Source organism: Protopterus annectens, chromosome 1.part1 (assembly GCF_019279795.1).
Source record: "Protopterus annectens isolate FY-2018-M chromosome 1.part1, PAN1.0, whole genome shotgun sequence".
In the NCBI taxonomy this organism is placed as follows: Eukaryota; Metazoa; Chordata; order Ceratodontiformes; family Protopteridae; genus Protopterus; species Protopterus annectens.
The window spans coordinates 309,700,725-309,717,768 of record NC_056726.1 but is presented as its reverse complement, the minus strand read 5'-3'; the positions used below and the strand labels follow the sequence as shown (position 1 = coordinate 309,717,768).

The 17,044-nt window shown below is 43.0% G+C and overlaps 1 protein-coding gene across 5 annotated transcripts in view; it reads right to left on the bottom strand.

The window, feature by feature from the left end:
* The window catches only part of ATP8B1 (ATPase phospholipid transporting 8B1), a 1,573,644-nt gene that overhangs the window by 456,661 nt on the left and 1,099,939 nt on the right, over window positions 1-17,044 (bottom strand). For all 5 annotated transcript variants that reach the window (XM_044074782.1, XM_044074792.1, XM_044074774.1 and 2 more), the window contains one exon: window positions 11,693-11,736. In XM_044074782.1, the coding sequence (XP_043930717.1) occupies window positions 11,693-11,736 (44 nt within the window). The remainder of the gene's footprint in view (window positions 1-11,692; window positions 11,737-17,044) is intronic.

The window sequence follows — 17,044 nt, the reverse complement described above, 5'->3', positions numbered from 1 at the left end:
AACTATTTAAAATTGTATAGTACAAACACTGATAGACATTTGCTAAACAAAGCAATACAGTCTCACAATGAAAACAGACTTGGCATTAAAACTTCTCTGCCTTTGAAACTCAGATTCACTGAAACAGCATTGAAACCCACATTCAAAAAATGGATCTGGCCAGGGGCAGAGTAAGTTTACCTTTAGGCTGTTTTCAGATCATAGGCCCCTTGCACACATTTTTAGGACCATGCAAAAAAGTTTTTTGATTCACCTTCTGATTATATTAAATTATAATATACAATAAATTATATCCCTTGTATAATACAGAACCACTTGCTAGAGCATGTTTTAAATTTACAGTTTTGAACATTTTTTCCAAGTAAGCAATATGACAAGACTGCCCATTTCAACCTCAAAAGGCCATTCAAACTTCTGTCATTACAATCCACCAATATCAGTCAATATGCACAATTTCTGTAGAAGTAAAAATCATCTGAATAATTCCACGTTAGAGAGATCTGTAATTTATGAAAAGGTTGCTGCTAGCAAACAACTTTATATTTCAGCTACAAATTCAGTGCTTGCTGCCCTTGAAGAATAAATTGCTCCCGCTGTGGCGACCCCTAACCGGGAAAAGCCGAAAGACACAAACATTAAAAAAAATGATAAGCTGGTAATATTGCAGATAGGATGGCAAACTGAAAACAGGTTCATGGTTACTAGGCATCTCATCCAGAGGAGGACATATTCAGGACTGCAGCACCTACCCCCTTAAAATACAACACAGTATCAACAATCCATCTACATGCTGTGGGAGTATTACCCACAGCTTTCTGCATCAAAATGCAAGTATGCTACCTGCTGTTCTAACACTCCTTTAAAATTCACACATAAACCATACATCTCAACCTCATAGTGCAAGAAATCTGGACAAAGCCTGTCATAATGGGGGGGGGGGGGCACAAAGTCCCAAAACTAGGGTAACATTTTAAATATTGCTCTTAAAAACTTAGAAAGATGTTAGAATGCCCAGATTTGTGTTAGAACGTATTTTCTGAAGGATATGAAGTCAAACTCAAATGCAAGTTATTACTTAGTAACTTTAAACCTTGGATCATAAATATAAAAGTAAAAATCTGGGCACACTGTGAAAATCTGTACAGTTGAGAGGTATGACACACACATACACCCCCTACCTCCCCCTTCACACCCTCCACACCGCTTAACCTCTGAGCAAGAAATCTGGGCAAAGCCACAAATGGGGGGGGGGGGGGAGACAAAGGCCCTAAAACAGGGACACCTTTTAAATATTGCTATTACAAACTTAGAAAGTTGATAGAATAAGTTTTGCATTAGTATGAATTTTCTGAAGGATATGAAGTTTAAAGCTGAAATGTCTGCCATTATTTTCGGACTTCAGTCCTCAATGATCTGCTAGTGATTTTCCAGAAAATCAGAATTATGAGAAAGATCAAAAATATGACATGAAAATCTGGAAAATTGAGAGGTATGACCCCCCCCCCACACACACACAGTCGCCCCCCCACACACAGTCACCCCCCCACACACACAGTCACCCACATGCGCACGCCCACTCGCGCCCACATGCCTCTCACTACACCACACACCTCTACCTACGTGCTCACATACGCAAACACCTCAGTCACTAACACATACCTCTTAATCACAAACACACACACCTACCTCTCACTTGTCCCACAGTTTACGCATCTTCTCAAATTTAAGTTCCACACACGCAGGAGATGAAGATGTAAACAGTCGGTCGCACAGATGCAACAGGTTTTTACGACCTGTTTCCATCGTCTACATCTGTGCGACCAGATACAAAGGGTGTTTTTAAAGAAGGAAGCCCATTAAAAAAAAAAAAAATTTTAATTGAAAGTAAATTAATCTCCTGGCCAGCAGTCACCTTTCCCATATAGATATACATATATATATATATATATATATATATATATATATATATATTTGTTTGGAAGGGACTCAGAATTTTTCCTCAGGTAGACAGCAAATGTTGGAGGTGTGATGAGGAAGATGGAAGTAACTGGTAAGATTTTCTGGGAATGTAATGAGCTGGCAGACTTTAAACATTCCCTGCACACTATTCTGTCAAAGATACTAGGTGAGAAAATTAGTGTAATGAAGGAGATTATTTTTTGAGCTATGATACAGTATCAACATTGCCTAGACATAAGGCCTAGCAGAGACTAAATATGGTGGTTGCCAAAAAAGCAATTACTAGAAAATGGAAATCAAGTCCAAGACAAATGTACTAGAGGTAGTGAATATAGTAACAGAGATAAAACAACTGGAATTGGCATCTTTATAAAAGGATAGGAACAAATTCCATAGAAAAAATGGGAATTGTGGGAACAGTACACGCAGAGGAGGAATGAGGTTTAAAAGAAAGCAGTATCTGAATGAGCTACACAATGTCTGACAGACAATGACTGGATAGATAAGTAATGTATAAAGTTTGTAACTAAAATTATGTCATTATAGTTTGTTTTCATTTATATAAATGTATGATTAAATTATCAGTTATGACATACACAAAGATGTTTCTTGTTAAAAAATGTAGGCAAAGTATCAAAGGCATCAAACTGCAAACAATTAAAACAAATGTTTTATAATGAAACTGTAGATTTAAGGGGGGGGGTGAAGATGGTGCAAGACACTACCATAGAAGAAATTTACAGTTCAAGCCTAGTTACTGCTTACTCTAGTCATCCAAGTAATACACACCAGCTCCAGGCATTCATGAAACTGTCTCAAAATACAGCACATGGCAAAAATATGTGAATAGCACTGCAAGAGTGCAAGTAGATTAGGGAACAAGTCATGTGACCTGGGCAGGGTCCTTAATATTCAGTAAAGTCTTGAAGCAAAATCTTATTTCATCTGTTCTGTAGGTCTCCTTCCAGCTATTACCAAGCTGAAGACTAATGGTTTATTTTGCAGACTTGCCACAATTTTCACTTTCTGATCTTCTGAGAGTTCCCAATACAAATGATACTTTTTCCATGTTAGCTTTAAATAAAAAAGTCTACACCCATCCACCTTTGTCATTTTTGAAAGCATCAGGTGGTACAGGATCAAATAAAAGGCTGTGCTGAAATCAAAGGTCTATCTTACTTTTTGGCAGGTCACTGCTCACTTTTTTTTTAAAAAAGGTGCCAGAGTTGCATTACTTCTCATACCTGGTGAAAACCACTTCACTTGAGGAACTGATGAACAGTCCTCCTGTCAGGGGTACTGGCAAACTCCAGCACCCTTTTTTAAGTTACCCCATCTGGTGCTAGAAGAACAGTACCCCACCCAGGTTGCCCTTAAGCAGTGGACATCTCCCAAAATGACAGAACAGGAGAACTATATTTTATATATATATATATATATATATATATATATATATATATATATGTGTGTGGTTATAATAGCTTTCATAAACATTTGTATTTTTCCATGTCAGAACAATATCACATTATTCCAAAAACACAGCACTGATGCTCTACTACCTATGCACTGAAAAACAACCTTGGCACATGCAAAACTTAAAACAAACAAAAAAAATGTTTTGAATGGTGCAAGCCTCCCTGTGCCCCCCCCCCCCACATCCCTGCTAATTATATATACCAAATCCAAGACTGCACAAAACTGGGGAAATGGAATATTCCTAAACCTCAAGAATTGTGCAAGCTTGTACAACTGTCGACCATGTTTGTCGACAAAACACAGATGACTGAGGAATCTGCACCTATTGATTACTTTTTATACATTTTATATATATTACCTTCCAATTTATATTGAATTTGTAATCATGCCACTTCAAATATTGGTTGTACTCACAAAGTGTCTGCTATACTCTTTTTGTAAGTTTTTCTTTCACTAAATAAGTTTGAGGTTTTCCCCCAGACCTCTGTTGAAAAGTGATGTTCTCACGACCCAGTTAGACTTTCCCAGTAACCACACGCAAACGAATCAAAGTAAATAAATTGTATGGATTATCTTAATTTGTAGCTTTAATATTTTTCCATTTTTTTACATCTAAGATAAAAGTATACACAGATGAAAAGCAGGACTGCAACCTCTTTCTGGCAGGGTTTTTAGCTTAAGTTCATCACTAACCATACCATCTTTGCAGTATTACTAGAAAATATCAACTAATCCAACATGTTGTTAACACGTGTTTATACAGAGTGAATACTAATTTTAAGTCTATACACTATACTTGTATCTCTGCAAACATGCATGTTCTTTGTAACTTTATATACTTGTCTAATGTATCTTTCTAATTTTTGTCACTCTACCTCCATCATGGATGAAAATATCCTTAGGACTTACCTATCTGCCCTAGTTAAAATAGCTAAAACTAAAAGCACTCCATTCCTTTCCTACCAGTACAAAATAATGTCTGTATAACACGGTTTTTGCTTTTTGACACACTTATAAAAACAAAATAAGAGAGGTACATACAGAACCATGACAGAGAAAGACATGAAAGCAATCATTACCGTTTGTGTGAAGGACATATTCAAAATGCATTTCATGTTTTATCTTAGGAGGAACGCTGTCAAAAAATACCCTGTAGTGGACCAGGAGGAAAACAATCGGATAAGATTTACATCCTGACAAGCAGCAGCTTCAAACAGAATATTCTACAGCAGCAGGTAGAATCAAACCATCTTGGAGAGAAAAACAGTCCTCCGGACTAGCTGTAAGAAAAAGTGCAACTACCAGTTGATTTTACTGTTTTCTGGAGCACAGTGATGTAAGATGTTAAGTGCAACTGCCAGTTGATTTTACTGTTTTCTGGAGCACAGTGATGTAGATGTTAAGTGCAACTGCTGGTTGATTTTACTGTTTTCTGGAGCACAGTGATGTAGATGTTAAGTGCAACTGCCAGTTGATTTTACTGATGTTATGTGATCCTATCTCGCCTACATTCTGACTGATGGGTTCGGAGCCGATCCCTCGGCTCCGACTCGGCACGCTTATGCCAAAGAGCGAAGTCTCTTACTGGCTGAGCTTACCATATCCCAGGATGCACCACTACCAGTCCCCCAGATCTCGTTTGCCGCTAACAAGTGAAGACGTGGTCTCGAGCTGGCTGAGTTAAGTAGTGATTATTTCACTAGTTTTTCTGTCAGGATTTTTCTTCATTCTCAACAAAAAGCTGTTTTAACAGCTATTCTTGTGTTTAGAGTGCGTTTGACAAAATTCACTTGGTGAATTCTTGTGTTGTGAGTGTGGACTAGGAGTACCTCTTGTCTGGAAAGGCCTTTCCCGGTCTTTTTATTTGTAGGTGACTTCGGTTCTGTTTTGGATCATTTATATTTCTCTTCTTTAAAGAAGAACTAGCAGAGAGAAATTATTCCAATTTACAGAGTTTGTGCTGTGTTTTGACTACAGAGTATTGCGAGTGATAACTGTAAGCCTATTCTAGGTGTGTCACCAGTGTTTCTTCCAGTTAGTTTTCTGAAATTTTTTTATAATGTCTCAGAATCCTAGGCCTTCGGGCTTTAAGAAATGTGTAAAATGTAGCTTCAAAATGTCCATCATGGACGATCACTCGCTCTGTGTGTATTGCTTAGGGGCAAAACATTTACAGGAATCATGTAGTGTATGTCACGCTTTTTCCTCAAGGGTCCTCCAGGAGAGGAAAAATAAATTAATTCTTAAGGGATTAATTAAACCTTCTTTCGAAGAAGCTTTGGCATCCTCTCCTTCTCCGGCCAAAAAGAAAAGGGCGTCGGCTCCGACCAGTCCGTCGGATCCGATCGCCAAGAAACAAAGGCAGGCCTCTCCTTCGGCTCCAAGGACTTCGGAGCCGAGGTCGGAACGGTCTGCCTCAATGCCACCAGTGTCGACTCCTCTGGCTTCGGAGCCGATGGCTGGGGCATCGAGAGGCGGGTCACCTTCGTCGGCTCCACTGCTCTCGGAGCTGACAAGGGTCGCCCGCTCAGACACTTCCTCCTCGGCCGAAGTCCACCTCGCACCGATGGAATCTGGTGTGTATTCCTCGGCGCCGATACTCATCGAGTCGCCTCGAGCCGGTCCCCTAGCCCTTTGGGGCCGTTGGAGAGGCCGTCTCGACCCGTTCTGTTTCCTCTCGGTCTTGAGGATGTCAGATTCTGATATAGACAGGGTGCTCCAAAGACTGTTCCAGTCCCCAGTCTTCCAAAAATTTGTTTCGGTTCCGACCCAGTTGGCTTCGGAGCCGATGACCTTGGCCCACCCCATTGCCATTCCTCCTCCGACTGCTTCGGCTCCATCGGAGCAGGTGCTGTTGGAGCCGGTGGAGATCTCAGGGTCGGCTCCGACCCTTACTCCAACCCGGCTTCGGGTCCGAGTTTGGTACGCGGACGTCTTCGGCTGGACCCGGGGGTGATGTTTCGGGACCTATGCTTTCGGTTCCGAGCCTCCCCCTCGGTGCTTCGGCTGCGGGACTTCCGTCGGCTATCACGGCTCCGGGGACCGGACACTCCCAGGATTCTGGGGGTCCGGCTTTCAGAGCCATGAGGAGTGCCTTGGCCAAGTCCTCTTCGGCCATCTCCCCGGCTTTACCGGCACCTTCCCTAGGCGTGGAGACTGGGTCTTTGGCAGTTCCCCTGTCCGTAGTCAGCGGAGCCCCGGGGCCTGAGGTTACCCCCAGTGGGGGTTCCCCTCCTCCTGAGGGTTCTTCTGAGCTGTCTTCGGAGGAACCCCCAAGGAAGAGATCGTGCAAGAGGAAGCACGTGGACTCCCCCGAGTCTATTACTTCAGACACTGATCTGGATGATGCAGAGGGGTCCCCGAAGTCGTCCTCGGATGATGTCTCATTTGCAGACATCTTAGAGATCCTCAAACAACGAGGCGGCTGGATATCCAAACCCCCCTCTGCTGACGAGTCAGTGCTCCTCAAGGCCTTTGGGGCTCAGCCCTCCGCCTCCTGGGTGTCTCCGCCCTTCGACGAGCTTCTGGATTTAGTTTGTCGGGCGTGGGAACATCCAGATACTGTGGAACCAGTCCCTTCTCGTCCAAATAAATTTTGTCTGCTCCCCGAGAAGGAGTTCCTTACTAAAGGCGTGGCTGTAGATGCCATGGTGGTGGCATCTGCTACACAACAGGACGTGGCAGAGGCTTCAACGTCCATCCATCCTCCTAATAAGGAGTCTAGGAGTATGGACAGGTACGGGAAGCGCACCCTGACTTCAGCGGCCTTTACGTTAAGGTCTCTGAATTATTTGGCACATTTTACCAGGCTTCAGAGGGATCTGGTCAAGGAGTTGTCAGATTCCTCTCGGTAACCTACCTGAGCAGCTAGCCCAGTCGGTTAGCTCTCAGTTGGCTATCCTTACGTCAATTTCTAACTCGTCCATGAGGCTCATTTCCTATGTGGCCGAAGGGGCGGGTAGAGCGGCAGGCACAGGCGTGGCTCTACGGAGACAAGCCTGGCTCCGCTTGTGTCAGTTTGCGGAGGCCTTCAAGTCTTCCTTCGCCGACGCTCCCTTTGATGGGTCCTCCTTGTTTGGACCCAAGGTTAAAGACACCCTTACCCGCTGTGAGCAAGAGGGAAAAACTTTATCTGCCGTAGGTGCCCATTATTCCACTCCCTTTCGGCCTTACCCCAAGGCTAAAGGAGGGGGGAAAATGTGGTTCCGCAAATCTCGAAAGTTTTTCTCTCAACAGCAGGAAGATTCCCCTTCCAGAGGCAGAGGACGGGGAAATTTTTCAGGGAGACGCCGTCCCAGAGGCGGCAGAGGGCCCCGCAATTCTGGAGACCGCGAGTCCTTTCGTGGCTCTTCAGCCTCCCACACGTCATGAGGGATTGCCCGGCTGTGCTGCTCCGGAGCCAGTCGGGTGTCGTTTTGCCAAGCACCTAAAAGCCTGGGAGTCAATCACTCAGGACAGATGGGTGCTTCGGATCATTGCCGGAGGTTACACCATCCCATTCACATACTCGCCCCCACCGTCCAAAAGGATCCCGGACCCACCACCCAGTCAAAGGGAAATGGCAGCCGCAGAAGCTTTAAAGCTGCTAGAAAAAGGAGTCATCCAACCGGTCCCCACAGACCAGATCGGATCAGGAAATTACTCCAGGTTCTTTTTAGTGCCAAAAAAGACAGGGGACCTGAGACCAATATTGGATCTCAGCAGACTGAACCAATCCGTCACGAAATCCAAATTCCGAATGGTCACGTTACAATCCATTCTCCCACTGTTGGAGAAGGATGTTTGGATGTGCTCCATAGACCTCAAGGACGCTTATTATCACATACCGATACATCAGGCGTCCAGGAGGTATCTGCGCTTCAGCCTGGGAGTCAGTCATTACCAATTTTGCGCTCTGCCCTTTGGCCTCACCACAGCCCCCAGGGTGTTCACCAAGTGTTTGGCAGTAGTGACGGCTCACCTGAGAAGTCTTGGATTCCAAGTGTTTCCCTGTCTGGACGACTGGCTCCTGACTGCAACCACCAGGCATCTACTAATGGACAACCTCAAAGCCACCATCTCCCTGGGTGTTTCCCTGGGGATTACATTCAATTGGTCAAAGTCTGTCTTGCTGCCCTCTCAACGCATAAGGTTCATAGGAGCAGAGATAGACTCAAGATTGATGCGCGTCTTTCTTCCTGCCGAAAGGATCCAAACTTTACAGGGCCAAGTTCAAGCTCTAATCTCGAGATCCAAAGCCCCAGCCAGGATGGTTCTACAAGTTCTAGGGTCAATGTCTGCCACGGTTCTTTTAGTTCCGCTGGCAAGATTGCACATGAGGATTCTTCAGTGGCTATTGTCAACGCAATGGTCCTTTCAGGATCTTCCCCTCAATCATCACATCATGATTACGGAAATATGCAAAAGGGACCTTCGCTGGTGGCTTCAGACATCCAATTTGGATCAAGGAAACCCCTTTGTTCTTCCCTCTCCAGTGGTTACCCTGACGACAGATGCCTCCCAGATAGGGTGGGGGGGGCATTGTCTGGGCAGGCTAGTTCAGGGCTCCTGGCTTCCAGACAAGCTCTTCTCCACATCAATGTGTTGGAGATGAGGGCTGTACTTCTATCCCTACAAGCCTTACACAAGTTTCTTCCTCAGGGCATCATCGCCATCCACACAGACAACATGTCGGTGGTTTGGTATCTGAACAAACAAGGAGGGACCAGATCATACCCCCTTTGCAGAGAGGCCATGAGAGTGTGGGAATGGGCTGTAGCTACCAACCGCTTCTTGGTAGCGACCCACATCCCGCAAGAGTCAAATATATTGGCAGACAAATTGAGCAGGACAATTCTCTCTCCTCACGAGTGGTCTCTAAACCACACAGTAGCAGCTCAGGTTTTCAGGAGATGGGGGACGCCGTGCTGCGACCTATTTGCAACTCCACTAAACACCAAGTGCCAAAGGTTCTTCTCCTTGATCCCACATCAGGGAGTACCAGCCATGGATGCTCTAGCACAACCTTGGCCAACAGGGCTACTTTATGCCTTTCCTCCAATTCCGCTTCTTCCCAGAGTTATTCAAAAAGCTTCTCAACTGGGGTCTTCAATGATACTGATTGCCCCGTACTGGCCTCGTCAGGTATGGTTTCCCTACCTGAAGAAGCATGCAGTGGACGATCCGTGGACTTTAGACCTGATTCCGGACTTGCTAATCCATCAGTCGGGACATCGGCATCAGTCCCTTCAATCTTTGAAATTGACAGCTTGGCTCCTCCACTTCCGACTTTAGTTAGAAGGCACACACTAGACCCGGAAGTTGTTCACATTTTATCTTCGCCCACAAACCCACCACTAACAAATTGTACCTTAGTAAGTGGAAGAGGTTTGCTATCTGGGCTCAACTCAAGGGCTTAGACCCTATCACTGCTCCTGTCCCAGAGGTCTTGAAATTCTTAACATCCCTGTTTAATCAGGGATCTTCTGTCTCAACTATTAAAGTCCAACTAGCGGCTATCTCTAAATTCCACAAATCCATGGATCCTCCTTTGATGAGCAGCAGACTATGCAAAACTTTCATTAAAGGTGCGAGCCTATTAAGACCACCAATTTTTCATCCTGCACCTCCGTGGGATCTTGATTTGGTGCTTCGCGCATTAACATCTCCCCCTTTCGAACCGGCTGCTACATGCGAGTTAAAATATCTGTCTTGGAAAACTGCCTTCTTAGTTGCAATTACTTCGGCAAGAAGAGTTTCAGAGCTTCAAGCCCTGTCTATTAAGCCACCGTACTTGATTTTCCACAAGGATAGAGTATCACTTAGGCCTAATCCATCCTTTGTCCCAAAGGTCTGTTCTAGTTTCTGCCTCCAACAATCTCTAGAGCTACCAGTTTTCTTCCCAAAATTCTCCAATGAAGCAGAATACACTCTTCATAAATTGGATGTTCACAGGCAATTACGCTTCTATTTAGACAGGACTCAGCAACTTCGTAAGTCAGACCAGTTGTTTGTGTCCTTCTCAGATAATAAACTGGGCCAAACCATCACAAAAGCTACCATCTCAAAATGGATCAGAGATTGCATAACTCAGGCTTATTCTTCTTCGAATAAGCAACTTACAACATCTATCAAGGCTCATTCTACCAGAGCTATGGCTACTTCTATAGCTTTTCATTCCAAGCTCGCTATATCGAAATCTGTGCTGCGGCTACTTGGTCCAATCCGACACTTTCATTTCCCACTACAAATTGGATGTGGCATCTAAAGGACGAGCTTCATTTGGTTCCACGGTACTCAGGAGTGTTTTCCAGTGAGCCACCCAGGATTCAGGTGCTAGGACGCTGTCCCATCAGTCAGAATGTAGGCGAGATAGGATCACATAACATCTTTTAGTTATGTACTCACCATAACTTCAGATGTTTGGGATCCATCTCGCCTACATTCCTAATACCCACCCTCCTTCCCCCTGCCTTGGAGATCAGAAGAGATTGAACGGTTTTGAGTTCTACTGTTTATCTTGTTTCATCTGACTATGTTATATAAGCAGGGTGTGCATGTGTGCATGTATGCGGACAAACTAGATCTGGGGGACTGGTAGTGGTGCATCCTGGGATATGGTAAGCTCAGCCAGTAAGAGACTTAGCTCTTTGGCATAAGCGTGCCGAGTCGGAGCCGAGGGATCGGCTCCGAACCCATCAGTCAGAATGTAGGCGAGATGGATCCCAAACATCTGAAGTTATGGTGAGTACATAACTAAAAGTTTTCTGGAGCACAGTGATGTAGATGTTAAGTGCAACTGCCAGTTGATTTTACTGTTTTCTGGAGCACAGTGCTGTAGATGGCAAGTAGAAACATTCTACACTATGTTTTTGCCTTTTCTCCAGGATTGTGTAACCAGAGTGTTGGTATATTTAAATAAGAGGAGACTGCATAGGTAAAGTCCCCCAGCATAGACACAGAGGGGCTTGTCCCTTTGAAAAGCAATGTTATTTTTATAATTTTTCAGAGATGTGGCTTTTTGCATATAGCTGAGTTCATGCTTGCTTCATCTACGAGATACAGTGGCTTGAACATCATTTGAAGTGAATCATTCCACTGTACTAACTTTTCAGGACCAAAATGCTACCCGACCAGACCACCACACGAGGGAGTATTAACTCATACTGAATGTTGCATAATGAAAACAAGAACGGGAAGGTGAGTTATGGCACAGTTCCCAGGAAAACACTTTTCTATAGCCTTTTCCTTAGATTACAGAACCACACATTTTTCTTACCTCTATCTTGTCTACTTCTTTTCCTGATGAATTCCTGGCTTCACCTGTAAAAGAAAAATGCATTGAACAGATACAAATCTAATAATTAATGCTCTGAAAAGATGAATTCATGTTGGCACAGTGTTAGTGCTATATGTGACATTTAATTGTTCTTTATTTTATGAATACATGAACATGTATAAATACTCCAAGTCATCCTTATGTGACTTATTGCACAAGTTAATACTTAAATGCAAAAACTGATGTACTAACAATACCTCAATCATGCTAAGCAATCCCTTTATTATGGATCATTTTAGGAAAGTCTACCTTTCCTATGTAATATGTCGTCCTAATATGTCCCCTGTAATAGGGAATAAAATGTTCTAGTATGATGGTTCATTTACTACATAAAATGTGCAGTTCATTTGATCATTTAAATAAGCTGCTACAATGTAATAAACTACATCTTTTCATTAATAAAATTATCATGTGGAGAAATTTCCATTCAAATATTTACCTCCGTCATGCATTTCATTGCAATATTTACCCCCATCATACTAGGTGAGATCAGACAGCAAATCACTTAATGGCCCCATGCCTTCAATTACTTAAAGGCAACATGCGATTTCACATGAAATATTCAGCTGATCTGTTTCAAACAGGAGAAAATAGATAATGAATAACCACTAGGAAGCTTGGTCACTCTCAAGCTCTTGTTTCCCAAAGGAAATAAGTAATTCTGTGCCTGCAAATCTATAGATTTAATGGGTTTACAATCAAAAGGCAGAAAGTCAGTTACATGACGGGCACCTCCTCAAACATGGTAGGAGCAGCATTCAGAATGTCGACGTACAAGTGTCCGTCAGTTCATAAGGATGTAAATGAGGCAGGGACACGAAGCATGGTTGGCAACGGTAACTGTCAACATTAATATCGACAAAATGTTGTCGATGTTGCCATGTCGACCTTCGGATCTACTTAATATTCATGAGACGAGTATATGAGTCAGTAACATCACCGTTCGTTCTTTACAATGTTGCATTTTTGACAGTAATCCGACTTAATAAAATGCATAAAACTATCTTGATAGAGCAGTCTTTTTTCATGACATTGTTTTGCACTCTGTAGTTATGACCTCCATATAGTCCCATGGTAGTGGTGCTGCAGTAGCGTTGTCACCTTACAGCAAGACGTTGTCCCGTTCGATTCTCAACTAGAGCGTCTTCTGTGTGGAGGCATGCGTGAATGAGCGTGCCTTCGATGAAGGCTGTGTGTCAGGGCTGGTAACTCAGCACGCAAAAATCCACTACCAAACATTAGCGGACCGGAGTTCCGCTGTGGCGACCCCTAACTGGGATAAGCCGAAAGAGACAACAAAAAAAGTTATGACCTCCATATGCACAACCTCAGATAATAGCTGGGTGTCTAGTCAAATGAAATTATTTTCTCCAAAGATGTGCAATTAAAATAGCAGGTCCATACAAAATGGCTCAACTGCTTCTGTTCGTTTTTATTCAGCAGTAGTAGAAAAGTCTATGCTTAAATATTACCTTGAAATTTCACAACAGATTTTATATACACAGTGGTTAAACATGCAGCAAACTGGTGTAGCATGTTACATGGTACTCAGAATTCAAATATTATAATTTTACTTAGACAAAATAAGGTCTAATCAGTTTATTCCGATGCAAGAACAAGCATCTTTGCCAAGATAAGAACTAGCACCTAAGGGAACTACAATTAGGACTAACAGATGTAGTACTAATGAAAGAATGCAAGTTGTCATATTTGGAGTAGATGCTTATAAGGCATGGATCCTCAACAGAAGTGAAATTAATCTGTGCTTGGAACCAAAACATCCCTTTGAAGATAAGGGATCACATATTTTTCATATATTACATTCTGTGCATTTTTTTTTTAGATGTGTGATTATGTATTGCGTTAGTCAATGTTAGACTGCAATGTGAGGTAATTAGATTGAGTGGATACTTGGTTGATTGTGTGCGATGTTGGAAGGAGGAAGTTCCATTGGGCAAGGTACAGTACTGGTTGCGATTTTAATGTCACAAGTATTGGATTTCCGAATCTTTCAGCATTAGTGCATTTGCAGGTTAGAGTTGAAGTAAGGGCTAGCATAGCAGATATGTTTAGTGTTTTCCTTGTCCTCATGCTACAAGTGGAACTTGTGTGCTGATGCTAATGTGTTGTCTTTTAATAACCTTATCAAAGATGCATGGTCTAGAGGGATACAGTCCATGAGGAGGAAATTGTTCTGAATTCTACCTTTTAAACCAAGCTAATGAACTTACTCAGCCAATGGCCTGTGGTCAGCTCAGACTGCTAACTTTTACAATATAAAACCTTTCACCTGAAGGAGAGATTCAACCGAAATGAAAAGAATCCTCCTTAATGGAGGAAGGACCTTTCTCCCTGCACTTGTCTACCTTGGCCCCTGCACTTGCCCTTTCACAGCACCATCTTTTGTTCAAAATGCCCAGCATGTGACTGATAAAATGGTCACTCCTTGGTGGGGAAAGCCCCATTATATTTTTGTATGGGTAAGTGAAAGACCAGTCTGTCTGGTTTGCCTTTTTCTCCTCCAGTTTCCTAAATGCTACCTGAGGCAGAAGCCCCAAAAAAGCAAGGACTTGTGCTGGCATACATTAACTAGATAACCTTTGATACCCAAAAGCAATGATGACTGTGCCAAAGGCAGTTACCCTTTGATGTCCACAGGCATAGGCTGATTCCTTAGCCATGTATGCCATCTGATGACTTTGTCCAAGGTTGTTGGTCTTGAGTAGGCACCAGTAATACAACAGTCACATTTTATCACTGGTTTACTAAACCTGGAAGGTCATAAGTAGAATATCTGAGGAGCTGTTTAAGTGTGGCATCTAGGACTCCCTTGTACTGTACACTAATGTCTTCCTAATACTAGAGCAGATTTAATGTGGCATTTAACTGTCTTAATACCAAGGGTGACAAAAATATATACCTTGCTGGTAAACCCATGTAGGATACAACCATTTGACATTCTTCATAAGAATCACTGGTGTGGTAGCCTTAGATATATGGGTTATATTATGCTAAGGATATAACAATCATCCAGCTTCCAAAGGATAGGTTCATAGGAGGTTAATAGGCTAGTGGGCCTAGAGCCTTTACAAGCCTAGCCATGTTAATCCCAAGTATCTCCATTTGTTCTTTACTGGGTAGTTTGCAGAATAAACTGATGAACAGAATGGGTTTGTAATTGACACTGGCTACTCCTCTGCATGACAGCATGGGTGCCATCCCCAGGGGTGAATTTGCAGTCTCCCATCCAATTATCTAGGTTGCGTTTGAATAGGGTCAGTTAGGAGCTCTGTTTTACATGAATAGGGAGTCTATACCAAAGAAGCGTCAGTTTCTGGGAGACTGATCCGTCTCTCCTGCATTATCTGTTAATGTCACGCTATGTTGAGATCCCTACAGCGAGTGACTTTTGACTTTTTGTGATGTGCAGCATTTTCACTAGGGCACATTCAGGGTACCTTCCATGCACCCAAACCATTATAGTTAGTTTAAGCTAAGTAGACTAAAAGGTTTGGCTGCAAAGCACTTCAGAGCTTTCTTGCCAGGCTTGATAGTTGTTGCTGAAGCACCTACCAAGAGGAGAAAACGCTGAGAGAAGAAAGGAGCCACTTTTGAGATTAAGTATTTTCTTCTGATTTATTTCTTAGAAAAATGGCACTGACGCCTACTTTTCAGTTTTCTTGCTTGCAAAAGTTGATATCTGTGTTAGAAACAGTATTTAGAACATACCTAGAGCCTGTTTATTGCATTTTTTGTGTTGCACTTAATTTAAAATATTTTTTTCTTAAAATTGCATTTTACCTGCCTCTGACCTAGCACACACGTGTTGGGGTCATTTATTGCACTGTTCTAACTAGTTTGCTACTTGTGTGTCTCTGCTATCCTTAAACAAAAACTAAAAAATCTTGCTATTTTCCCACTTTCTATAATTTAAAAAAAGTTCAGTTACAGAGTTGCTGTTCTGAACTGTTTGTAAGTTTCTTGGAGGCCAGTGCTTACTTGGGCTAAAGGGAAGTCTCTGTGTTCACCAGTGGTTAACACTGAGCAGCCTGCCTGTCCCTGTAGGAGTGGTTACTGCCTAGGAACTGTAGTTTTATTGGCCATTTTGGGTCAATTCCAAACTCCTTGATCTCTCTCTCTCTTAAAACCCTGCAACTCTCTTTTTGCACGGTCTTGCGCAAAGAGCAGCATCAGGGAGAGCAAGTTAGCTGGGGTATACTATTCCTGGCTCCACAAAGTCTGCGCTGCAAATTTTCCCTTACAACTAGGCAAGCCTCAACTCAACTGCTTCAGATCAACTGCTCTTATTGCAGCACTTGCATAACCCAAATCAGCACTTGTCCAAATTTCCTAGACAGCACTATTATTTTCCAAATCTCCTAGACAGCACTATTATAATACAGCATAAGACCCTCGACTGTCCGCAAGACAAGTGAAATTTACTTTTTCAAGCATGTCCAGAGGTCAGCTTCAGGTGTACTCTCCAGTTCATCTGGTGGAATTGGGCATCCTGAGGCAATGTCACAACTGCCTCATGTATACAGACAACCCTCTCCTCTTACCTCTAGACACAAACACTTGTGAGAGATGCAAATACACAGCCAGACTGGAGGCTAAGCAGTCTCAACCCATGACTGTAACAGACAGTCAAGAGGAGAAGAGACGCACTAGCATCACACCACCAGTCACACATGGATCTGCAAAACAAGCACTGGCAAAACATACACGTAAATACACAAAAACATATTCAGAGGCACTAGGTACCAATCTGAAAAAGAAACTATGCCCTCCAAAGCAGACAAACAAGCAACCTGCACCACCAAAACACAAGCCAGAAAACAATTCACCTCAGCAGTGTGCCTCACGACAGCCCCTAAGGCAAAACACCATACCCAACACGCTAGTAATAGGAGACTCTATAGTAAGGCACACAGATATTCCACTCACCAGGCTGAACAAGGAGAAGGTTACTGTCAGCTGCCTGTCAGGTGCTAGGATCTGCCACATAACACAGGCACTTTGGTCACTCCAGAACAAGTACAAGTATGACGCTGTCATTGTACATGTTGGTGTAAATGATCTAAGACTTACCTCCCTGGACTACATGAAAAGAGACATTGAGTTCTCTGATCATGTAGCCCAAGCTGGTATGACCCTGACATTGAGTAACATACTACCTTCACCTAGAATGATACCACAATACAAAGACAAAATGATCAATTTCGACAATTGGCTAAGCTTCTGGTGTCATTCTAAGGGGATCCAGCGTCTGTCTGCCTGGGATGACATGAC